The sequence below is a fragment of the Ictidomys tridecemlineatus genome, chromosome 3, assembly GCF_052094955.1.
Source record: "Ictidomys tridecemlineatus isolate mIctTri1 chromosome 3, mIctTri1.hap1, whole genome shotgun sequence".
In the NCBI taxonomy this organism is placed as follows: Eukaryota; Metazoa; Chordata; class Mammalia; order Rodentia; family Sciuridae; genus Ictidomys; species Ictidomys tridecemlineatus.
The window spans coordinates 51,920,330-51,945,195 of NC_135479.1; the positions used below are offsets into that span (position 1 = coordinate 51,920,330).

Below are 24,866 nucleotides of genomic sequence, written 5' to 3' on the forward strand. Positions count from 1 at the left end.
CGGAAGGGAGTGGAGATGGCACTGGTTCCTGCTGTAGTGAGAGGAGCACAAATGGAACAATAAAGACAGAGAAGTCGTTTAATCATACAAAACTGTGTTAAGTGTGGTTTTGCTTCTGCTTTCTGCAAATCTCTGAACTGTAGTCCAACCCAGGAAAAGGTTTACAGCCTGTGGGTAGGGGATTGTTCTGGATTGGAGGAAAGGAGAATGCAGCCCTTATGGGAGGTGTGTGTCCATGCGAGTTACAGGTGGGTCAGGGGCATGGCACCAGGATTGTATGGAGTGGGAGAACCTGGGGGTAGGTAGGGGCTATAGGGAGGTAGCAGCTCCCCCTGGAGCCTAGGGTCACTCTGTGGGAGAGAACTCGGCGAGGGGGTCTCCGGTCTACAATGGGGAGAGCTGTAAAGAGAAATGGGGGGCAGGGATTAGAGTTTGCTTCCCTGGTTGGAGGGTCTGGGCAGTGTCCCTAACTCTTATGTGGGGACTAGTCTGACCAGTTGTGAGCAGATAGAGGTAGAGCTTGCCACCCATTCAGCCACTCTGGGTTCAGCAGGCATGGAACCAGAACCTAGGATGGCTTATAGAGCAGTGCAGCCCTGTTGGGGCATGCTCACAAGCTGGTTTGCGTGCTGTGTGGCTGTTTTCCTTTTTTGGGGCAGCAGGCCAGGAAGCGGCAGGTTAGGTTTGGCCTCTCCTTGCCCTGGGGGCTGGGAGAGGAAGCCGGGTCACATACCGGCCAGAAGCAGGGGGAAATGGGGCATTCTGATAATGATAACACCATCACATCCAAAGGTCTGTCACTTGCCCCTGCAAAGCCACCACCACCTCCAAAGTGACATAGATAAGGCCCCCAGCAAAAACCCCAGCCACCAGGACGCTCCCACCCACACTTTACTCACAGGAGACACACAGCCTTCTAAGGGGAGTGGCCTTTGCTGGGATAACCGCCTCCTCCAGTAGAGCCCTCTGGCATTTGCCCCGACCCAGGCCCTAAGAGGGGTTTGCAAGGCTCTTCAACCCACTTCCCAGGCACTTACCTGTAGTTGCCAGTCAGGTAGGCTGTTGAGTAGTTGGGGGGCTGGTACCCAAAGCCTCTGCTACCTTGGGTGGCTGTGTAACCCGGCCCCCAGAGTGGGACCCCACAGGCCAGGCCACTGCCTCCAGGACTGAAGTGGGCATTGCCAGTGCTAGAACTTTTGGTTTTCCGCCGAGGTCGGTACTTATAGTCGGGGTAGTCACGCAGGTGTCTGGCGCGCAGCCGCTTGGCCTCCTCCACGAAGGGCCGCTTCTCGTCCTCACCCAGCAGCTTCCACTGTGCACCCAGGCGCTTGGAAATCTCAGAGTTGTGCATCTTGGGGTTCTGCTGCGCCATCTGGCGGCGCTGAGCGGAGCTCCACACCATGAACGCATTCATGGGCCGCTTCACCTTCTCCAAGGGAAGACTCGCGGACACCAAAGGACTCTTGGCACCCTCTCGCTCCTGAGGTCCCGAGGACGAGGAGGTAGCAGAGATGGTAGAGGTCTTGCATGCGGGAGGCTCCAGACTCCAGGCCTGGGCCTGTGAAGAGCAGGGCAGTGCCATGGGTTCAGGGGAAACCTTGAGAGGGTGTCTTGAATGCCCTCTCAACATAAAGGTAAGACGCTTAAATGGAAGTGTCTTCTCTATCGTAAGTAGTGATGAAGAAACTCGAATCCTTTAACGAGATAGATATTACTCCCCACTCCGAAGTCCTGGAAATGGAGCTTTTGCTCCCAAGTTGGCACACTTTGGGGAGTCAAGCACACAATCCACTGGTTTTGGCACCCTTATACTGGAGAATTGCTCTACTTTCCTTTTTGCTTCCAAGTCCCCCACCTCCCAGTTCCTTTTCCCTTACCCTCTGCAATGAAGGTCCGGTATTAGGGTGGAGGTAGTAAACCTTTTTGCTCTGTAGTTGTCAGCTACCAGACAAAGGAGGCCGAGGTGCTGCAGACCTATCCCACCTGCACTCAGCCGTATGTCTCCCAGGCCAGGTTCAGGAACAGCTTTTAAAGCTGACTCCTCCCCAATCCCTCCCAGAGGCCGTACCAACATCCCCCTCCATTAGGCAAACCCAGGTGTCCTTTTCTTCCCAGCTCCAATACCTACCCTCTGGGCACCACACCCCACTCCCCACCCAAGGCCTAGATGTCAGGCCTTCCAGCCCCAGTTCTACAAATCACCTCCCCTCCCTTTTTAAGCACTGACAATTTGAAGTCAATTCATTTCCACAATGGAGTCAAGTGCTCTGGGCATCAGAAACCCTCAGGGTCAGAGTTATGCTTAGAGAAACTTGGGAAGTCCCACTCCCCACCCAAATCCCTTTTCTGATGCCTATTTCTCCTCAAACCCTGACCTGCCCCTGGGGCAAGAAAGTCAGGCAGTCAAAGGGAGGTAGGCCATTTTTGTTTCCTGAGTCATTCCAGCAGGTGCTTGGGTGATGATTCAACTCTTTTCTCCAGGTGAGAAAACTCAAGCCCTCCCATTTCCAGCCCCCAGATTTCTTCACTACTACTGAATTACAGCAAGTTTTATCCTCAAAACCAGTTGAAGTTGGGGGTGGGAAGGAAACCCGGGATAGCTCCCAAGAGCTGAGAGGTATGCCCGCTGGAGCCAGTACAAAAGACCAGCTAGCAAGGAGGGTTGCACCCCTAAGTTCCAGAGGCTCCCCACTCTGCCTAGCGCCCAGCCCATGCCCTGGGCCTCAGGTAATCCGATTAAGCAGCCTACCCTGGCTCTCCGCTCCTAGCAGGAACAGGAACAGCTCCAGCTCTGAGTAGAACAGCCCTGCCTAGCCCGCACTGTGACTCAGGACACAGGAGTGGCCCAACTCCCTCTACCAGCTATCAGGGGGGAAGGGAGCAACACCCTGAGCCACCCCCTTGGACCAGGAGGGTACTTTGGGGCTGGGGAATTTAGGAATGCTAGAAATTGGAATGAGAAACCAACTGTAAAGGAATAGAGAATAAGAGCCAGGGACCAAGGCAGGTCTGTACTAGAGAATCAAATGAACCCAAACTCTGGACAAGGAACACATAGGAGACAGAGCCGTTTGGATTTTTTTTTATTCTCTTTTTAAATACTGTACAGTGAAAAATAAATACGCCTTCTCATCCACCAGACAAGGTTGGTCCCCCCTCCCTCTGGGGGACCTTGTCACCCCCCCTTCATACATACCCCTGGTTCTACTCCAAAACCTTCCCCATGCCTCCCACCCACAGATACCCTTACTATCCCCGTCTTCCACAGTGATGAGGCCCCAGAAATGGGGGTACAGGATGGGAGGAGGGATAGCAGGGGAGCCCCCTGAAATGTCAAATCTGGGTGGGTCAAGGAGCACCCCCACCAACAGGCGGAGAATGGGGGTGTTCAGAGGTTGGGGCATTAGAGGATAAAGGCACATCCAGTCTGATGAGGAAGGGGAGGCTCCCCTCACCCTGGGGGTAGGGTGGACAAGAGGGAGGGGGTATGACCCTGTTACACACCCCTCCACTAGCTCCTGGAGGTTGGGGGGGACCCAAGCTGCTGTGCCACCCCCCTCCCCCCTAGATAAGAGCAGCTCCAGCGCAGGTCAGTTGGGCCAGTGAGGGCCATGGTGGTGGGCAGCAAGCGAGATGGAGAAGGGAGGGATGCAGGCTGGAGGTTTTATGAAACCCCATTCACCAAACTACCCAACTCCAGGGGGGCAGAGAGCTCCCCATTCTCTGAGGGGCCCTTAGGAAGCTTGCTGACAGAGTCACCCTGAGGGGGAAGTAGGGAAGAAAATGAACAAAAAGGAAAGCAGATGGTCAGTAGAAGTCCAAGTATAGGCATCCCCTCACACTAAGCCCTCCACACACCAGGGGCTGGTTCCCCATCTTCACTCTTTTCACTCATCGCAAGCCATACTTTTCTGTCTGTTCTGTTCCAACTCTGCACTATTCTCAATGCAGCCTAAACTCCATCAGACACAGACACCTCAGAAATTCATTAAGAGATTTTTTTGGGGGAAATTTTGTGTGTCCCCGGCTTTAGAATAAAAAAGAGTGGAGGTAAGCTGCATCTGGCTTGCCTACCTTCTGTCCTGAAAGAGAATCCTCTGAGGGTTTAGTGCGTTCCAATGGTGGCCGCTGGCGGCTCTGGGATTCTGCTCGTGAGATATAGTCAGCCACAGTCACTGGGAAAGGCAGAAGATCAAGTTTCAGAAGGAACTTGGGTATTCAACCCCAGGATTCCCACTAAACCCAACCCTGATCTTCACACAGGGCAGGATGTGCCCATTCTATGCTCTAGGAGGGCTACTGGCCTGCAGTGCCTTCTGACCTGGCTGGCGGTCTCCACTAATAGACCCATCAGTCCGGTTACCACGGTTGCGGCGGCGACGGCTGCGATTACGACGTTGGGGTCTTGATTCTTCTTCTGTGGGGTACAGGAGAACAAATCATACAACCATTCTCCCATCCCTCATTCCACCCCATCTCTGACTTCTCAGGCCCCTCACCCAGGCCATTCTCTGTCATGTTGGGCCCATCAGACTCCAAGCCTCCATCCATGACAGTCCTGTCTTCATCAGTGCGGCGGCGACGGGAGCGGCGACGCCTGGCACTTGCTGGGGGTGGTTCCCCAGGCTCTGAATCAACCGGGGGCTCTGGTTCTGATGTGTCCAGTAGGCTGTAAGGATTACTATCTGGATCTTTCAGCACTGGTCAGAGAAAGGAAAGGAATGAGGAGTCAGGTGAAATTTGTCTTTCCTTTTGGCCCACATTCATGACACCAACCCTGTGATACCTGAGCTAATAGATGAAGAGTTGTATCTTGAGGTGGGCCGGGGAGCAGGTGGGGGTCCCCTACCCCGGCCCCCAATCGGTCGCCTCCGGCTTTCTTCCCCCCGGGTTGGGGGATCCCGGTCACCAGGCCCAGCTCGGCTGGGCTCCTCTCTCTTCTCTGATTCAGTTTCAGAAGCTGTGGAAGGATCTGAGCTGGGGCCTGAAGAACACAGTGACATCTATTCAGGGCCATTCATCCCACCCCAAGATCCAGTTCTTCCTCTCCCTCACAAGCTCCCCCAGCCAATCATCTCTTATCATGACTTTCTCCAAGTTTTTACCCAGCCCACTGCCTCTCCCCACTGGACCCACATGTGCCTTACCATAGGCAGGACCCCCGGTCCTGCGGCCTCTGCCCCGGCCCCCATAGCTGCCACCATAGGTTCTTGTTGTATGCAGAGAGGAGGAGGAGCTCTCGTCAGTGGTATAGCCAGCCTTATCACTGCTGCCACCCCGTCCACTCCCAGGAGGGCGAAAGCCCAGCCCAATCTGGCGAAGCTGTTCATCAATTTGCAACCTCTCCAAGCGAAGCTGCTCCACCTCCTGATTGGGAAGAAGATGGAAGATGAAATGGAAGAAGGAAACAGATCAGTGGACAATTCCCTTTTTTCATGCTTCTCCTACATAGCTAAGCTCTCAAGAATGCAAAGAGAAAGAAGATACTGGCTGAATAAGGAAAATTTGGGAATCTAACCCCACAGTCAAAATTTCCACCAATGGTTCTTGTTCTACAAAGACAAACTGGGTCTTTGTAGACAGTGACACATGCCTGTAATCCCAGCAACTGGGAAGGCTGAGACAGGAAGATTGCAAGTTCAAGGTCAGTCTCAAGAGCTTAGCAAAACTCTGTGTCAAAATAAAAAAGACTAGGATCACAGTGCCCTGGGATCAATACCCAGTACTTAAATAAATAATAAAAAAAGGCTGGAAGCTGGATATGGTGGCACATGACTGTAATCCCAGCAACATGGGAGGCCAAGCAGGAGGATCACCAAGTTCAAGGCCAGCTGAGCAACCTAGTGAGACCCTGTCTCAGAATGAAAAATTTATAAAAGGTTTGAGATGTGTCTCAGTGGTAGACTAGTCCTAGGTTAAATCCCCAGTACTAAGAATGAAAAATGACAGATGGGGAACCCCAATTCTGAAGCTTATCCTTCAGAACTCCTTCCCTGCCCCTTGCTGTACGCAATCTGCTCCTTTCCTGGGCTTTCAGCATAACTACCTGCAGGTAGGAGAGGTGATATTCCAGCAGAGCCTGGGCATTGCTAATATTCTCTCGGGTGCCAACAAATATGAAGGGAACCATTCCCTGGAGAGCAGAGAGAAGGAAAGATGGATCAGAAAGGAGAGCAGAACACAAATATTAACCCCACCTGGTCTCCCAGGGGAGCCCACCCAATGAGATCAAATTCCACTAGGGGTAAACAAAAATTTGTGTTCCACCCTCTGCAAATAACAAACCCTCAAAAAATAATCCCTCCTACTTCTGGAAACCAATCTCTAGGCCTAGTTGCACATACCTCCTCTCTGGGGTTCTTCTTGTCATTATCACCTTCCACACGAACCCTCACCACACCAGATTTATCCACAATCTCCTGGATCACTTTCCCATTCTTTCCAATCACTTTGCCTGAAAGGGTAAAGAAGTAATTAGGCCTTTTTCTGTTTTCTTTTATTTTAAAGGAAATAAACACTTATGAGAATCCCATATCTGGGCCCCTAATGCTTTTTTTTTTTCCCCCTTGAGACTGGGAATCACTCTATTAATAATCTGGCTGGTTTCAAACTTCTTGGCTCAAGTGATCAGCCCACCTCACCTTCCCAAGTAGGTGTCACTGCACTCAACTTTCTCCCCACCACCACACTGTGATTGAACCTAGGGCCTCATACATGCTAGGCAAGTACTCTGCAACTCAGCAACACCCCCATAGAAAGCTGCACCAGCTTTCTATGCTTTCTATTCTATTCTCTTCTACACATACACCCAAACTCACCAACCAGGTTCCTGGGCACTTGCACAGAGTCCTCAGAAAACTCCAGGTAGCTTCGGGCCTGTCGGCATGCCTCAGGAGTCTATGGAAGAAAAGTAAAGAGATGTTACTAAAACCAAGGACCTGGATCTCCAACAATTATCTCCAATCATTTTGGGGAAACTGGCTACCACCAAAGGCAAGGAAAAAGTGCACCATAATCAGGTTTGTTTGTTAGCCTCCCTTCCGTCTATAACCTAAGATCCTGAAGATAGAGATCTTTTGCTAACCTCCCCATAGATGCGAAAAGTGCAAGTCTCTTCACCCAACTCAATGGCCGTCACCCCAGGTACTTTTCGGGCCTGCTGGATATTGGCACCATGAGTCCCAATTGCCAGACCCATCAGGTCCTCTCGCACCGTAAATTCCTCCTGGAACGCTGCTGCCAACTGCTTGCTTGTCTGAGAAGAAAAGACATTGTAAGAATCACGGTGGTGAGCCAGGTGCAGTGGTGCACGCCTGTAATCCCAGCAGCTCAGGATGCTGATAGGATGATCTTGAGTTTAAAACCAACCTCAGCAACTTAGAAGCCCTAAACAACTTAGTAAGAACCTAAATAAAATAAAAAGTCTCTAAATAAAATATTTTTTAAAAGGGGCTGGAGTTGTTGCTCAGTGGTTAAACGCCCGGGGTTCAATCCCCAGTATCAAAAAAAATCATGGTGGCAGAATCTCAGAATACCTGTCTAATGTGCCTGCGTAACTTAAATAAGAAAGCCAGAACCACCCTGGAGTCTGCTCTCAGAGCTCTAAGACCTTTGTACAAAATGTAGAAACTTTTAAATACCAATGGGGTAGGGAAGAGGAGGATGGTATAATAAGGGCAGAGTATGGGCTGGAGTCACCAAAGTTCTGGAGTTGGCTTTAACACTATCAATAGGGTTGTGTGATCCTGAACAAAATACACATTGTGCCTCTGGTCTGTCACCTGCTAAGTGATTGCAACTGACCCTACCTCATTCTCAAGACTACCAAGAGTATCAGACAAGGTTGATGTGAAAGTTCTTTTCCCGTCAAGAACTTTGTAATGTTGTGAACAACCAATTAAAAAAAAAAAGAAAGTTCTTTTCCCAAGGTACCGACAAGTGTAAGAAATCCTTACCTTAACCAAACAAATAACCATTCTTCCCAAAATTTAACAAGTTGAGTAAAAAGGAGTTAAGAAAAGCAGAAAATGAGCCTATGGAATACCACAGTTCTACTTTATTTCTCAACCAGCCTTCAGAGGGATCCCTGGGTTCAGGGTCAAGAAAATAAGAAAGGTTCAAAAGTTTTCTGGAAAAGTTGAGTCAAGGTAGAATGCACCAAGTAGTGAAAACAACTGACCGGGCCACTGAAAGATCACAATACACCATTTCTTACTTCTAAGATGGACAGAGTGGAATTATTGCAAGGAGCACACTAGGCACAAGAGAGAACTGGGACAAGACACTTAGTGGGGTGTTCAAAATTTTACTAAGTTTTGGAGGAAGAGGAGAAGATCCATGACTTACTAATATCTTCTAGAGAAGATAGAGAAGGATTTTATTTCTTAAACTGCGTTGGGGGTGTAGCTCAGTGGTAGCACATGATTAGCATGCTCGGGGTCCCAAGTTCGATCCCCAGCACCAAAAATAATCTGCTTTAAGGAATAAAGGCATTTGTTGTATTAGTTCTTATATGTCATAGTTAATATCCGTGTATGTATGTATTTTTTAAAAAATAGTTTCTTGCTATGTCGACGAGGCTGGCCACCAACTCCTACACTCAAGCTAGCCTCCTGCCTTAGCCTCCTGAGTAGCTGGGTATAGTTAGAATTTTAAATAATTTTAAAATGAAATAATAACAAACAAAAGGCAAGATATCTTAAAAAGAAGGACATGTCCCTATTTTTCTTTTTCCTTTTTTAAAAAAAAATATTTGTTTTAGTTGTAGGTGTACACAATAATCTTTATTTTATTATGTGGCACTGAGGATCGAACCCAGTGCTTCATGCGTGCTAGGCAAGAGCTCTACTGGTGAGCCACAACCCCAGCCCCATGTCCCTATTTTTCACACTTTGGACCTATGCCTAACTAAGCTTATTTAAGTTACTATACAGATCAATATAGCCAAGTCCTAAAGAGATGAACAGTCTACCTTTTCATGACCAGAAAACCTGCACACTGGAAACCAGAACAGAAAGTTTGAATCATCTGACAATAATGGTGAATTTTTTTTTTTTTTAAAGAGAGAGTGAGAGAGAGAGGGGGACAGAGAGAGAGAGAATTTTAACATTTATTTATTTTTTCTTAGTTCTCGGCGGACACAACATCTTCGTTTGTATGTGGTGCTGAGGATCGAACCCGGGCCGCATACACGCTAGGCCAGCGCGCTACCGCTTGAGCCACATCCCCAGCCCAATAATGGTGAATTTTATACTGGCAGTGCCCTCAGAAGCATTCCTGGAAAGTGAAAGATTGTCATAATCCAAAATTTGCACAGGTTCACAGAAAAGCCTCCCAAAGGATCAGTTCACTTGAAAAATGAAAACAGATGTACATGTACACGTGTACACACATACACACAAACGCTCTACCATTTAGACGGTATAATACCTAGGAAAAGGGAACCTGATGATTACAGGATTTCAGAACTTAAAAATCTATAGAGAGGCGGGGAGCGGTGGCGCAAACATGTAATCCCAGTGGTTTAGGAGGCTGAAATAGGAGGATCTCAAGTTCAAAGTCAGCCTTAGCAAAAGTGAGGGGGTAAGCAACTCAGTGAGACCCTGTCTCTAAATAAAATAAAATAGGGATCAGGATGTGGCTCAGTGGTCAAGTGTCCCTGAGTTCAGTCCCTGGTACCAATAAACAAACAAACAAACAAACAAACAGAATCTATAGAGGGCCTGGATATGTATCTCCAGAGCACTTGTGGATCCCAGTGCCACAAAACACCCCAACCAAATAAATTTGTACAAATATTCTTTTCTAACTATTTCACTGTCATAGATGAAAAAGAGAAAGCTTGTTGAAATCAAATGATTTTCCAAAGGACGCTTTATTTGACAAAGCAAGATAGGATTCCAAGTCTAGCAGTGTTCCCAGTGTCCAAGTGGTTCTCACAGATATCCCACAAAGATCTCACAAGGCAGTTTGGATTAGAGGCAATCTGGGGGCACTGCTAGAGGTAAGAATCAGGATTTCTTCCTCCTTTCTTTTTTTTTTAAATATTTATTTTTTTAGGTGTAGATGGACACAACACAATGCCTTTATTTTTATGTTGTGCTGAGGATCGAACCTGGGTCCCGCCCATACTAGGCAAGCGCTCTACCGCTGAGCCACAATCCCAGCCCCTTCTTTCTCCTTTCTTTCTTTGATTCTTTTTTTTTTTTTTTTTGGTGGTACTAGGGATTCAACTCAGGGACACTTTAACACTTTACCACTGAGTTACATCTCCAGCCCTTTATGTATTTAATATTTTGAGACAGGGTCTCATTAAGTTGACCAGGATGGCCTTGTACTTTCGATCCTCCTGCCTAAGCCTCTCAGATTGCTGAATTATAGGCATGTGTCACTGAGCCCAGTACCCTCTTTGCACTTTTATTAGACAGTGTTTATCTGACTGCATTTCAAGTAAAATTTCATTTCATCATTGGACTTCCTACCTTAAAAGAACATTTGAAAATAACTGTACCACAACACGATGGAGCTCTTAACATCTGAAGGAGTATGAGATAAAATAGCTGATCCAGGTTTAACAGTCAGGAACAGCTTTAGCCTTTTTGTTCCATAAACACAAGAGCATGAGACAATAATGGGGCAGGAAAGGAAGGGGAAAATAACATTAGGGGATCAGAACTTACCTCTAGGTGCTTGGTAGCTTCTTCATTTCGGGACATAAGTAGCAGTTTGGTGCGCAGGCTTCGGAAATGCATATCACCCAGCAGAGATGCCCGCTTCACAGGGGCTTCTGTGGTTGACTGGGAAGAAACCAATGTGAAGTCATTAAAGCTGTGCATATACACTGGGAAAATGCCAGTAGCTAGAAATCAGAATGCCTGAGTCCCTGGAAAAGGTCAGAAGAAATAACGTAGGCAAGAGGAAAATCTAACGTTAGTCTCACAAGAACCAACTATCTGGGTACCTAAGGGGGTTAGTTGTAGACAAAAAGCAAGGAGCAAGTATATAATAAAAGATATACAGTCTCTTTTTCTTTTTTTTTTTCTCTCTCTCTTTTTTTTTTTTTTCCTTTGGTACTGGGGAGTAAACCCAGGGGTGCTTTATCACTGAGCTATATCCCCAACCTTTTTATTTACTCTGAAACAGGGTTTCACTAAATTGCCCAGGCTGCCCTCAAACTTGCAATCCTGCTATCTCAGCCTTCCAAGCTGCTGGAATTACAGATATGTGCCACCATACGTGACTAACACAGTCTTATTTTTGAAAATCCAAATATCCAAGATAGAGTCCCGAACTCTAGTTCTAGCTCAATGGTAGAGTGTGCGCAATAAATAGAAGGCCCTGGGTTGGATCCCCAGCACACAGGGGGGTGAGGGGCGGGGGGAAATAGGGTTATACACAAGGAAAACTAAGGCTACTGATGCCTTGGCGCCTGTAGGGTTAGGAGCAATAAATTTTTCTAACAAATAAATATAAGCCCAATTTGGCTTCTCCCTTTCTGCAAAGAGGCTAAAAAGGAAAAAGAGAAAATTGTTGAAAGGGTTTACATGAAATTCATGCAGAATAAACTCACCAGAATAAAGAGTTCACTATTTGTGATGTTGAGAAAGATGCAATTAGCTCCCAGTGCTTTCTTGAATTCTTTATGGACATTTTCATTGGAGCAGCTGCAAGAAAGAGTAAAGTATTCAGAATAGAGTACAATAAAAGGTTCAGGGGACAAAAAGCAGAGAGAGAAGAGACCACAGTTAAAAAACAGGGATGGGAAATGAAAGGGACATGAACTATAAGGGCCAAGGAAATAACATGAACCAAATTAACTATAGAGGGCCAGGGAAACAATAGATAAGACTGAATAATGGGAATGGGCCTGGGAGAAATAAGGACAGACATTAGGGCTGCAAAGAAGATTTTCCATTCCTGACCTCCCTGATACTCACGCCTCTCTCAGATCTTCAGGCACAGCCATGGTAACCTTGAAGAAGCTGCCTTTGGTTGCAAGGGGATTGGGATTAACTGGCCGAAGTCGCTCCAGGGTGACAATCTCATTGTAGGTGGCATCACAGGCAGCATATTCAATGACATAAAACTGGTAAGATGGAAAGAAAGAAGTTGCAGATGGCCTGAACATCTATCTGCTACCTATCCATGAATGAATAAAACATTTGTTCAAAAAGTTCTCCAAACTTTACAATCACTCACATCTCCCTTCATCATCCGCACACGGGCCAGCCACCAGCCACAAGGTTCCTGTTCATTGGCTCGAGAATAAACCTGAAGGAGTTGGAAATCAAAGAGACATTGAAGACCATCCCAAACATCAAGAATGGAATAAGCATTAATATACTTGGGATGCATCCTAAACCAAGGATAAAGAAAATCAGAGGAAGAGATTACTAATTAAAAATCAGAGAGCACTAGACTTTTTATTTATTATTATTACTAATAATTTTTAGAGATGGGGTCTTGATTATGCTGCCAATTCTGGCCCTGAACTCCTAGACTAATCAATCCTCAAGCAATACTCTTCCATCAGCTTCCCAAGTTGCTAGGACTACAGGCTACACTACCACACCTAACAACATACTACCACATCTAACAGCAGTGGATTTTAGATGCTATTATCACAAATGGAAGAAAAGTTAATCCCCTGAACCTGGGGAGCTCCCTGATTTTGGCTGATCACTTCCCCAAAGGCTATATGGCTGGATGTGGTAGCTGAGCTGGAGAAAAGAGCACCAAATAACCAGAGAAGAGCCTAGGATCGTGAGAATAAAAGTGATGTTCTTCTTTTCTTCCCTGCCCTTACCTCCACTTCATCCCCTTCTGTGATCTCCTTATTATAGTCAGCCGGAGGTGGTAGCCGAACATCCCCAAAAGGAATCTGTCTTTCACTCTGCCAACTGTAAGAGAAATAGTGTTATGAAAGCTATTCAAACTGATGTGGTCACCCATTTCTTTAGGAAGGGGTTACTGCCTCAGCTGGGTGACTTCCACCTTCCCTAGTAAATTGAAGCTAAACTCCAGGCCTTGCTTCATAGTGATGCCATCTTCCACTTCTTGCTAATATCTAGCAAATGTCCCCAATGTCACCAAATATTCAGCCCTTTCCTCTCCTGGGATCCATATGTTACCCACAAAAATCTTTGGCTCTTCCCTACCTATTATATGCCTCATAAGACTCAGCCGCCCCCTCTTCTCCACTCTTCTTCTAGGACCTAGTATGCTGGGTTCTCTATTCCCAAGGTCTTACTTGTTTTCAAAGAAGATGGTGACGGAGTCTTCATGGACATCCTTCACAAAGCCCTGGAAAGAATTTTTTTTTTTAATGTACAAAACATAAAATGACATTTCACCACCACTTTAGCCATCAGGGGAACAGAGACACTTGAAACCCTTAAACTAAAGTTTTAGGCGGGGCCACAAGCAGTCTAAAGACAGGGTCAGAAAGGCTGTACTAGGAAGAGAATGGTAAGTTAGAGAAAAAAATGATATTGGCATGGAAAGAGATATCTGTGGCAAAATACAGATATAAAACAGGATGCAAACTAAGTAGAAGAGGAAGTACCACCTGCAACAGAACAGTCTGCAAACTGGTGGTCTACTCTGGCTCTGACAGGGGCCTCCCTATCTGTGTCTTCCTTCTGTTGTGCTGAACAGCCTGCCAGAGTTCAATTAAAATACCAACAACAGCAAGGCTAAGAATATCCCATGAGACAGTATAAGGCTATCCTGGAACACCTAGAGGACATCAGGATCTGCTGAGAGAAGGGTCCAGCTCTCCCCTACAGCAAGAGAGCTCAGCACACTTGGTGTTCTTGATGCCCAGGGTCCTTGGAGTATAAAAAGAACACTGGAGTAGTTCAAAGTAAAGAATATAATTTTACAGAAGAAAAAATTAGGATTTAAAAGACATGACTTTTAAATGATAGAATGATTGCTGAATTTGAAAATAAAATCTATAGAAGACCCCATCTTGAGGTCACTAATAAAAGAAAAAGGGACTGGGGCTGGGGTTGTGGCTCAGGGGTAGAGCGCTTGCCTCACAGTTATGAGGCACTGGGTTCAATCCTCAGTACCACATAAAAATAAATAAAGGTATTGTGCTCATCTACAACAAAAATATATTTAAAATTAAAAAAAAAAAAAGAAAAAGAAAAAGAGATTATCAGGTAGTTGGTCCATCTCTTTCGGTCCTCACTGAAGAGGATATATTCAGCCTCCTAAATCCTAAACTACCTATTTAACCCCAAACCTAATTTTTCTGCCTTCCCTATTTTTTCACACATTCAAAATTAGGGATTTCTAATTTTGACAAAATTCAATTTGAGTTTATTCTTTTATTAACTATACTTTTGGTTTAATTCTAGAAATCTGCTTAATCCAAGACCACACAGGTTTTCTATGTCTTCTCTGGAATCTGTATAGTTTTTTGTTTTATATTTAGATCTATAATCTGTTTTGAGGGTAAATTTTGTACTGAAATGAGAATTGATCAAACTTTAGTTTTTACCTATAGGTATCCAGTTGTTCCAGAACCATTTGTTGAAAAGACTACCTTCCCTATAAATTGTCTTTTTCATTTTTGTTAAAAAAATTAATATAGAATGATATGAAACCACTCAGTTGGTGAACTTTTTGTTGGGAGGTACTGGGGGATTGAACCCATGGCCTCACACACGCTAGGTAAGTACACTACTACAGTCACATTCCCAGCCGTTTATTTATAGCAGTTCTAAAGGTTAAACCCAGTGTGCTCTATTATTGAGGAACATCCCCAGCCATTTTTTGCAATAGGACCCTGCTAAATTATGGAGGCTACCCTCAAACTTGCAATCCTCCTGCCTCAGCCTCCCAAATTGCCAAAACTACAAGAGCAGCACTACCATACTCAGCTTAAATTTCATTCTTGATACAAGCCACCTTTCTTTTTTTAGGGACAGGAACTTATTATGGAGCCCAGTTCTTTCTTAAAGCCTTACTACTGGGCTGGAGATGTGGCTCAAGCGGTGGCGCGCTCGCCTGGCATGCGTGCGGCCCGGGTTCGATCCTCAGCACCACATACAAAGATATTGTGCCCGCCGAAAACTAAAAATAAATATTAAAAATTCTCTCTCTCTCTCAAAAAAAAATACTTAAAAAAAAAAACTATTATAAAGCCTTACTACTATCCAAGGCATGTACTTATTACTACTTCTGGGTCTCTTTCTAAACCAAATTTTTATCTTTCTCTGATGATCTCTTCTCAAGAAATGCTTATAAATCCTCTTCATTCAGAAACAATATTCACTCCTACCACTATATATATATATATATATATATATTTGTACTGGGATTGATCTCAGGGGCACTTGACCACTGAGCCACATCCCCAGCCTATTTTGTATTTCATTTAGAAACAGGGTCTCACTTGAGTTGATTAGCACCTTGCTATTGCTGAAGCTGGCTCTTAACTCAAGATCGTCCTGTCTCAGCCTCCCAAGCTGCTGGGTCACTCCTACCAGTCTCTACACAAGTCTTCTGAGGGACTCTAACTCCTTATTATCTTCCTGGGTTATTTTTCCCTTCTGAATACTTTCCTTAGTTACTTCCTAAGTGCCTCCTTCCTACAACCACTATTATCTTATTCCTACCCCTTTTTCATTTTGTCTTTGTGGTGCTGAGAATTGAACCCAGGGATTGCACATGTTAAGCATGTGCTTACTTCTGAGATAATTCTTTCCACACCCCCACCCCCTTTATTTTTGTACTGGGAATTAAACCCAGGGGCCCTTCACCACTGAGCTACATCTCCAGTCATTTTTTTTTTTTTTTTTTGGTACTAGGGATTAACCCAGGGGCTTTTTACCTGAGTTACATCCTGAGTCACTGGGATTACAGGTGTATGCCACTGCACCCAGCTCTCTTATCCTCTTTATTAGGGTTTGTCTAAATTTCTAGAAATATGTCAACCTGACTCTTGTCAGATTCTTTACCCAAAATGTCTACCTCCAAGTCTTCATAATAGGTTATCAAGATAAGAGTAACCTATTCCAAAACATTTTAGGGATGAGACAAAAGGAAATGGAAAGGAGACAGAGGAGAATCACCTGTCTGCCTCTTTTATGAAGAGATTTGCACTATGCCATTATCTTTAATCCAATTATCCTCTACCATGTTGGAGTTGGCTCACAGGGTTAACAGTATTATATATATATTTTTTCACCATGATTTCCAAGGCAAAATGCTAAAACTCAGAATGGGGTCAGCCCTCACATCGTTGAGCAGTTCAAAATAAATGTCACTCACCCTTATACTTTCAAGGTCTTTTTTCCTTCAAATATCCTCCAAAAGTAGGTCTTTTCCCAATTACACATTCCAATCCTATCTCTGATCTTTAATTCTACCCATTAGCCTTGATAATGGTTTTTGTTTTTGTTTTCCTTTGAGGATACCAGTGGGAGAAAATGAGCTCCAAGTCCTGCTCACTCTATGCTCACTGGGAAAATAAGCAAATAAGGGCAGGAGCAAAATCTGTTAGAAAACCATCCAGATCCAGAGGATGACTTGATTCAGTGGCTGTACTATATACTGGTTTTTGTCTTCTGGGATCTAGCACCAGGTAGGCAGAGAAAAAAAATGTTCTAGGTTTCTAGGTATTTGTTTCTCAAATCAAAAAATACGAAATCAGTCCCCACCTTCACCCTATATTCTAGTCCTGACCTATCAAAAAAAAGGACTTCTAGGAGAAAAAGCAAGAGGAGTCCGAATTTGATGATGCCCCATTCATTAAGAAAGGAATGAGGGCTAGGTACACTGGCACATACCTATAATCCCAGCAACTTGAGAGGCTGAGGCAGGAGGATCGCCAAGTTCAAAGCCAGCCTGAGCAACTTCACATGGCCCTAAGCAACTTAGTGAGACTGTCTCAAAAAATAAAAAGAGCTGGAAATGTAGCTCAGTGAAAAAGCACACCTGGGTTCAATTCCTAGTGCCAATTAAAAAAAAAAAAAAAAAAGAGGAAATGAGGGCTGCTAGTATACTTCAGTGGTAGCATGCTTGTCTAGCATGGATGAGTTACGGGTTCAATCCCAAGCACTGCCAAGGAGAAAAAGAAAAAAAAGAATGAATAAGAATTAGAATATCTAGGCAAGGTCTAGAAAGTAGGATAACTGTGTCCTAGGAGGTGAATAGATAGTTCATTTTGAAGTGTACACGTAAAAGAAAAACAAATTACATTCTAACAGAAAAGGAAGGATTGGTGGGATAGTTACAAAATAACTTAGATGTCAGATCTGCCATCTGTCCTGGAAGAAAATTAAAATAGGACTCAATTCTCAAAGAAGAAAAAGGACCTCCACAAAATTTATAGTTCTAGAAGCAATGTAAACACTGCTTGACCACACCAAGGTTTGCTGAGTCATGAATATTAAATCAGTAGCAAGGTCAGAATGGATAAGTATCTATATGGCACTGAGAGTTGAAAAAGGATTAGTCTGAATTTAGAGATTTGTTTTTAACTCAGTCATGGAGCAGAAAATGCTAAGGTAGTCAGAACACAAAACCTACATTATCTAGCTTTAGGCTCAACTCCAACTAAACCCTATTCTGTCCCTTCTTCACTCAAGTCTATCATTCCCATAGCTCACAGGAGAAAAAGGAAAGATTCAGAGATACTTTCTGTAGGATACTCCTTTATGGAACAGGAAATGTGTCCCTTGCCAGCCTGAACTAGATACCAATCTTGCCTAGCTGTGTAAGGTTCCTATACCTCTAGGAAAAAAAAAAAATCTTGATCTTAGACTCAATTTGAGAACTGCTCTTCTTGAAAGCGAGAACTTATAGGTGAGAAGGATCCAAATGAAGGACAAGACACTATGGGAAAAAGGGCTAATATTTTATGAGGAAGGTTATTTCAACAAAGGTAAAACAAGTTGGGGGGACAGGATATGAGATAAATGTGTTCTATTAGAACCAGAAGGAATTAAGAGACTTTTTGCCAAAGAAAACAGAAATGTTATGAAGGTAGGCAGGATAGAAGAAAAAGTCCCAAGAGTTATGAAAGTATGCAGAAAATGAGAAAAGAGATCAGCTGAGAGTGTCCTTCAGCTAGAAACAAAATAAGGTGATTCCTGGGGATTACACAGGAATAGAGAATTTTAGGATAAAAAGGCAAAGACTTGCATATAAAGAGATCTGGGGGCTAGGGATATAGCTCAGTCAGTAGAGTGCTTGCCTTCTATACCCAAGGCCCTGGGTTCAATCCCCAGCACCACAAAAAAAGAAAAAAAGAAATCTGGCAAGGAAAGATAAAAATGGTAGGAATTTAAAGTGAGCTTTAAAAAAAAAAAAAAAAAAAAGACAAAAATGAACTTATCAACTGCAGTGAGGGGCACAAACAAACCTTTTCAGCTAAGCCTTCCATGATTTCACAGTCAGAGAAATTCTTCCAAGGGCATGAGAAGGTAGAAAGATCTATTGAGAGAAAATGACCTGAGAGAACTGAAGGAAAGGGGGCCCTCCTCCTCATACCTGACATTCTGAGCAGTATCTTTTCTCCCGCCTCCCAGGGTGAAATGAAAAAAAATGAAACAGGAATCAGAAAGTCTGGGACAATTCTAGGCATAAAATGCAAAAAAGTTCAGAATTCCATCAGTCACACAAAGAAAAAATTCCTGAGAGTCAAGAAGTTTTCTCTCTACCAGGAGTGGTGGCACACACCTATAATCCCAGCTACTGGAGAGGCTGATGCAGGAGAATCTCAAGTTCACAGTCAGCCTGAACAACTTGGAGGTAAGCTGTCTCAAAAATTAAAGGGTTGGGATATAGCTCCATGGTTAAGTGCTTGATTAGCATGCACAAGGCCCTAGGTCCCACTCCCAGACAGAGAGGAAAAAGAAAAGGCCAGGGTCTTTCTCTGACTAAATGGGTGTGTGTTGGGGGGTGGGGGGGGCAAGTGACCTAGAAAATCATGGTAGTAAAAGGATTAAAAAAAAAAATCCTGGGCAAGAGAAAAACTGAAATAACCAAGGTTCTTTTGAAAAAGATAGTCCCTGTCTCCTTCCAGAAAATATTGACAGATCAGAAACTGGGAGAGTTGACCAAACGACTTCCAGAAGTGGAAATCCTTGAGATAGAAACCTAAGGAATCTTAGGGTTAATTCTGGGGTCAGAGGTGGGTCTTCCATCAGGACCCATCAAACAGGCATCCTTTTAAGAGATATGAATAAGAAGCTTATTATGCTCTCAAGATGAAAAACTATATGAATGATCCAAATGTAACTGAGGTCAAAGTGAAATACCAAATACGATCCATCCCTGAGTAGAATGGCAGATCAGCTGGGCTTGGAATAAAGGTGTGACGGATGACAGACTTGTAAAAAGAATCCACTTTATGGTTGGCTGGGAGACAACTCGACTGATATAACCTGGGACTAAAGATGCCAAATGTCATAAATGGATTTTGACCGTTTCTCCTTCGGCTGGGAACGGGGATATAAGAGGAAAGTGGGGTGAATGTTCCACAGCCAGTAGACAGAAGACTCCCCGAGGAAGATTAAAGGATCCAATATGGGACAGAGGACCTTCCCAAGGGGTTCATGTGGGAGAAGAAAGAAAATTCTCCATGTGCTTAGACTGAAGGGAAGATGTGATTAAGGGCTAAGGTATGTCTTTCACTAGGAAGCAAGAAAGTCAATTAGAAGCTGGGTAAAGAGGTTTATCATGGGGGGCAAGGAGCGCGGATCCAAGCACAATAATGACCTGATGTCCATTTTCTCGGAACTGGAGGTAAAAACAGGTGTAATAGAGGGGTCAAAAATAAGAGGAAGAGGGCTAACTCACAGCGATCTGCCCAGGAGGGCTGCGGGTGGGAGCGTGGGTCGAAGGTTCTAAGGGTCAGCTACAGGAGCTTGATCCCGCCCCACTCTTCCCAGTTCCGGCTGCGGGGAGGGGGCCAAAGAGGGTGTCCAGGGTCGGCGCGCTGCCTCACCTTGTAGAAGGCCCCGTTGGAGCCGCGCACCTCGACCGGCAGTCCCGGCTCCACATCCCCCCCAGAGGACAGGCCGCCCATGGCGCCGCCACCGCCTCCGACTCCGGCGGCAGCAGCAGAAGCAGCGCTCTGAGTGCGGGCCGGGCCGGGCCCCCGGCGTCTCCCCGGAGGAGGAGCCGGAGGGGGAGCCGCGGGGGGCGGGAGCCGGGCCGGCCCCACGGCGGCCCTGCCACAGCCAACGAGCAGGGGGCCGGGGCCGGGCCGCTCCCCGTCCGCCGCCGCCGCCTTGGTCTCCGCCACCGTGAGGGGAACGGCCGCCGCCGCCGCTGCCTTCGTCACCTCAGCTTCCGCCCGCCGCCGGCCCCGCTGCTGCCTCAGTCCCGGGACCCGCCGCTGCCGCTCCACGGCCTCCACCTCCCCCTGCCTCCGCCGCTGCCGCCTACTGCGCAGGCGCACCCGGCACCCGCCCGCCGCGCGCGGGGCTATAGGACCACAGCGCAGGCGTCAAAGCTGGCGACCCCACTCGCGCTCGCCAGCGCATCAGGGCTTCCACATTCCCCTCCACTCTCTCACGCCCCCTCCTGGTCGCTTCCTTGCGCTTGCGCAGAACAAGATGCACTCTCTTTATTCGCCTCCCCATCACTCCACCGCCCGCCTCTCTTCCTTTCCCCGCCCCACAACACTAAGTGCAAACCAATCATGGGGAGGGAGGAACCAAGTTCACTCCTTCGGATTGGAGTTCCGCCGCCCGGCTGGCCACACCCACTTCACCATAGTGAGCCCCAGGGGCTCGGACAAGTTTGGGATGGGCATGCGCTTGAATGACTGCTTGGTCACTTTCTCCACCTTTGTCTTTCTTTGTGCGCACGCTCCAAAGAAAAAAAAGGAGGAGCCGAAAGGCCGAGAGCCTGGTGCGCACGCGCTAGGCTTTGCCTGCTGCGCGCATGTGTTGACTGTCTTAAGTATCTATAACTCTCTGCAAGAGTCAGGATTCTTAACCTGTGCTACAGTTCTTGTTCAGTGCTACAGTGTTTGTTCAGCATGCTAGGTCTAGGGTTCACTCCTCAGCACCACAGGGGGAAGAAAGAGCTATTGCCCTTGGCTTGAGAAGATTTTAATATAATGAAGAGTTAAAGAATAATTTCATAAGCCATACCGAAAACCAAATGCAGCCGAGCGGGGCGCCGCTGGTAATACCAACCCCTCCGGAGGCTGAGGCAGGAGGATCGCAAGTTCAAAGCCAGGCTCAACAATTTAGTGAGATCCTCTTGAAAAACAACAACAACAAAGGGCTGGGGATGTGCTCAGTGGTTAAGCACTCCTGGGTTCAATCCCCTGTACCAAAAATATAATAAATAAATAAATAAATAGGGCAGGGATGTAGCTGAGTAGTAAAGCTCCCCTGGGTTTAATTCCCGCGGGGTGGGGGTGGGGGAGTAATCCTTGCCAGACTGAGATAAACCAAGGGCATAAAATTGAATTTTTCTGTCTCCCGCTAATAAATGGCTTTACCAGCTTCACTATCTCTTGATCAAGATCATCCATCAGGAAACTGGTATCTAGGGCCATTTGTAAAATATTTATTTGGTCTATGTCTCTGTTTCCTGACATTCAACTCCTTAAATCCCTCTAATCTCCAATTGATGCCTTTATACAAATGAGTCAACGAATGACTGGCAGCTCTCAAGGCAGCTTCAGGTAGGGGGGATGGTCACTAGAAAGACCAAGATCAGACTAGAAGATTGGGTCTTTAAGCCCCATCCCTCAACTTCTGGTGTGTGTGTGTGGGGGGTGCTGAAGGTTAAGTTGATCTCCAGTGTGGTCAATGGCTTATTCAATCATGCAGGAAAAACTCCACAGGACAGGCTTGAGAGCTTCCAGATAGCTTAACACCTGGTGTGCCTTGGAGGGTGGCCCACTTGGACAAGGCAGGGAAGCTCTGAGCCTGCTTCTATACCTCACCTCATGCATGTCCCCATCTGTATCCTTTGTGGTAATTTCCTTAATAATAAACTGGTGAATGTTTTCCTGAATTCTGTGAGCCCTCTAGCAAATAGATAGAACCTGAGGAGAGATTTGTAGGAATCTGATTGATAGCCAATGGATCAGAAGCACTGGTAAAACAACTTGGGGCTTGACACTGGCACCTGAAGTGAGGGAGGAGCACTCTTGGGGACTGAGCCCTCAATCTGTGGCATCTGACACTCATGGCAGACAGTGGCAAAACAATTAAATCAGCAGGGCGATGTGGTACAGGCCTATAATTCCAGCAATTTGGGAGGTTGAAAAAGGAGGATCCCAAGATCCAGGCCAGTCTCAGGAATTTAGAGATGCAGCTCAATAGCTCAATGCTGAAGTGCCCCTGGGTTCAATCCCCAGTACCAAAATAAATAGAATTAGAAGACAACCGTCTTCTGCAGAGTTGCTTTCTTGCCCATTCATGAGGAAACATCTATATACCTTTTGAAGTCACAGAAGCCTAGTGTTGATTGTTGAATCAAAGTATGCGAGAAACTTGAGTTAGGTTTATTTCCTCTATAGTATCACAGCCAGAAACAAGTGTTCCATTTGGCTGAATTATGTATTTTCAATAATTTGATTATTTTTTCTTCTTTCTTTTTTTTTTTTTTTTTTTTGGTGTAGAGTATTGAATCCAGGGCATTGCACATACTAAGCATGCACTCTCCCACTGAGCTACACCCTGACCCTATAATTTGAATTTTTAGATGGGTTTTCAATTCTCTAAACTCCCATAGATACTGATTCCTACAACCTACATGTTTATGTTACCTGCCACAGTGTCTGAATTTTCTTCCCACTGATATGACAATTTAACCAATGGCTCATGCACAAAAGGAACAATATACCACCATCAAAAGTGATGACAGATGTACACTATACAGCCTGGAAGCATGTTTCTGACATATAGTTAAATTAAAAAACAGGCTACAAAAGTATGATCCCAGTCGGTCACAGTGGTGCACACCTGTAATCCCATTGACTCAGGAGGCTGAGGCAGAAGGATTGCAAGTTCAAAGCCAGCCTCAGCAACAGCAAGGCGCTAAGCAATTCAGTGAGACCCTGTCTCTAAATAAAAACACAAAAGGGGCTGGCATGCGTGCGGCCCGGGTTTGACCCTCAGCACCACATACAAACAAAGATGTTGTGTCCGCCGATAACTAAAAATAAATATTTTTAAAAAAATCCTCTCTCTTAAATAAATAAATAAAAACACAAAATAGGGGTGGGGATGTGGCTCAGTGGTTAAGTGCCCCTGAGTTCAATCCCTACCCACCAAAAAAAAGTATGATCCCATAAGTCCTACTCTTAACTATACATGAATGTATTCTAAAGGCTGGATAATCAATACCGAAGGGTTAATCTCGATTATGTAAGTAAGTTTATGACTTCTATTTTTATTTTACTTATTTTTTGATGCTGGAAATGGAACCTAAGACACTTTACCACACCCTCACCTCCTCTATTTTTTTTTTTTTATGTGGGGGTACCAGGGATGGAACTCAGGGGAATTCGACCAAGCCACATCTCCAGCCCTATTTTGTACTTTATTTAATGACAGGGTCTCACTGAATTGTTTAGCACCTGGCTTTTTGCTGAGGCTGGCTTTGAACTTCCAATCCTTTTGCCTCGGTCTTGCAAGCTGCTGGGATTATGGGCGTGTACCACCATGCTTGGCTTCTATTTTTATATATAAGTTTGGTTTGGGGTTTTTTTTTTTTTTTAACAACAAATCTGCATAACTTGCATAATAAAATAGTATGAAACTGGGGAATGAGAGTTAGAGGTAAAGCAACTGCTGAGCATGTGCAAGGCTATGGGTTTGATCACTGGTCCCACAAAAAAAGAAAGAAAAAAATAAGAAATGAACTTCTTTCCCTCCTTATTTCCCCTGATCTTAAAGGTTTAATTTTTTTAACTTAATTTTCCTCTTTTATAAGGCAAACCATGCTGAAAATAAGGACTTTGTGATTTTTTTTCTTTTTTTTTTTTTTAAAGAGAGAGTGAGAGAGAGAGGGGGACAGAGAGAGAGAGAGAATTTTAACACTTATTTATTTTTTCTTAGTTCTTGGCGGACACAACATCTTCGTTTGTATGTGGTGCTGAGGATCGAACCTGGGCCGCACACATGGTAGGCGAGCGCGCTACCGCTTGAGCCATATCCCCAGCCCTTTTTTTTCTTTCTTGGTGTTATGATTGAACCCAAGACCTTGAATATGCCAAGCAAGCACTCTGTCACTGAGCTACACCCCAAGCCAACCTATGACTTTTTTTTGTGGTACCAGGAATTGAACCCCAAAGCACTGAATCCCTGAGACCCATCCCCAGCAATTTTGAAAAATTTTTTGTTTTGAAACAGGGTCTCACTAAGTTGATTAAAGCCTCAACTAAATTGCTGAGGCTGGCTGTGAATCTGCGATCCTCCTGCCTCAGCCTCCTGAGACACTGGGATTCCAGGCATATGCCAATCCACTTGGCTCAGACTCTGTCTTTTAAAAAAAAAAAAAAAGCTGAGGATGTAGTTCAGTGGTAGTGTTTGCCTGGTATATGCAAGGCCTTGGTTCATTTCCCAGTGCTAAAAACAAAACACTAGGTAACTTTTTAACAGGATTAGGATGCTTCTAAACTCCTGGGCTCAAGCTATTTTCCTGCCTCAGTATCCCTAGTATGATGCCAATGCTCCCAGCAAGCTGAGCTGATTTATTAAATCTGAGGCAAAGGGTTCTTCTCAGTGCCCCTTGAAATACTGACACCAGGGGGCAGTCTGCTGCCTCTGTTGAGTGGTGGGCCTGCCTTAGTTTTGGATCTAACATAGCTCTGCCCAGACATTTGAGGTCTTTGGATTCTAAACAGACAAGCTTGATGGGCCAAGCTTCTCTTT

The 24,866-nt window shown here is 45.3% G+C and overlaps 2 protein-coding genes across 2 annotated transcripts; both read right to left on the reverse strand.

Annotated features, from left to right (window-relative positions):
* Window positions 1-64: 64 nt before the first annotated feature.
* On the reverse strand, window positions 65-1,691 carry Sox15 (SRY-box transcription factor 15). The gene is made up of 2 exons (XM_005332812.5): window positions 1,038-1,691; window positions 65-399 (listed from the first exon to the last, which is right to left on the reverse strand). Exons 1-2 carry the CDS (start codon window positions 1,628-1,630, stop codon window positions 243-245), a joined length of 750 nt encoding a protein of 249 aa, XP_005332869.2. The 5' UTR covers window positions 1,631-1,691; the 3' UTR covers window positions 65-242.
* A 1,376-nt stretch (window positions 1,692-3,067) lies between these two features.
* Window positions 3,068-20,200, reverse strand: Fxr2 (FMR1 autosomal homolog 2). The gene is made up of 17 exons (XM_005332817.2): window positions 19,967-20,200; window positions 13,250-13,302; window positions 12,806-12,899; window positions 12,199-12,270; window positions 11,937-12,085; window positions 11,570-11,663; window positions 10,680-10,796; window positions 7,085-7,255; window positions 6,819-6,897; window positions 6,345-6,454; window positions 6,047-6,133; window positions 5,148-5,367; window positions 4,787-4,984; window positions 4,500-4,700; window positions 4,322-4,417; window positions 4,075-4,175; window positions 3,068-3,760 (listed from the first exon to the last, which is right to left on the reverse strand). The coding sequence occupies exons 1-17, from the start codon at window positions 20,045-20,047 to the stop codon at window positions 3,665-3,667; spliced, it is 2,019 nt and encodes a 672-aa protein (XP_005332874.1). The 5' UTR covers window positions 20,048-20,200; the 3' UTR covers window positions 3,068-3,664.
* Window positions 20,201-24,866: the final 4,666 nt, after the last annotated feature.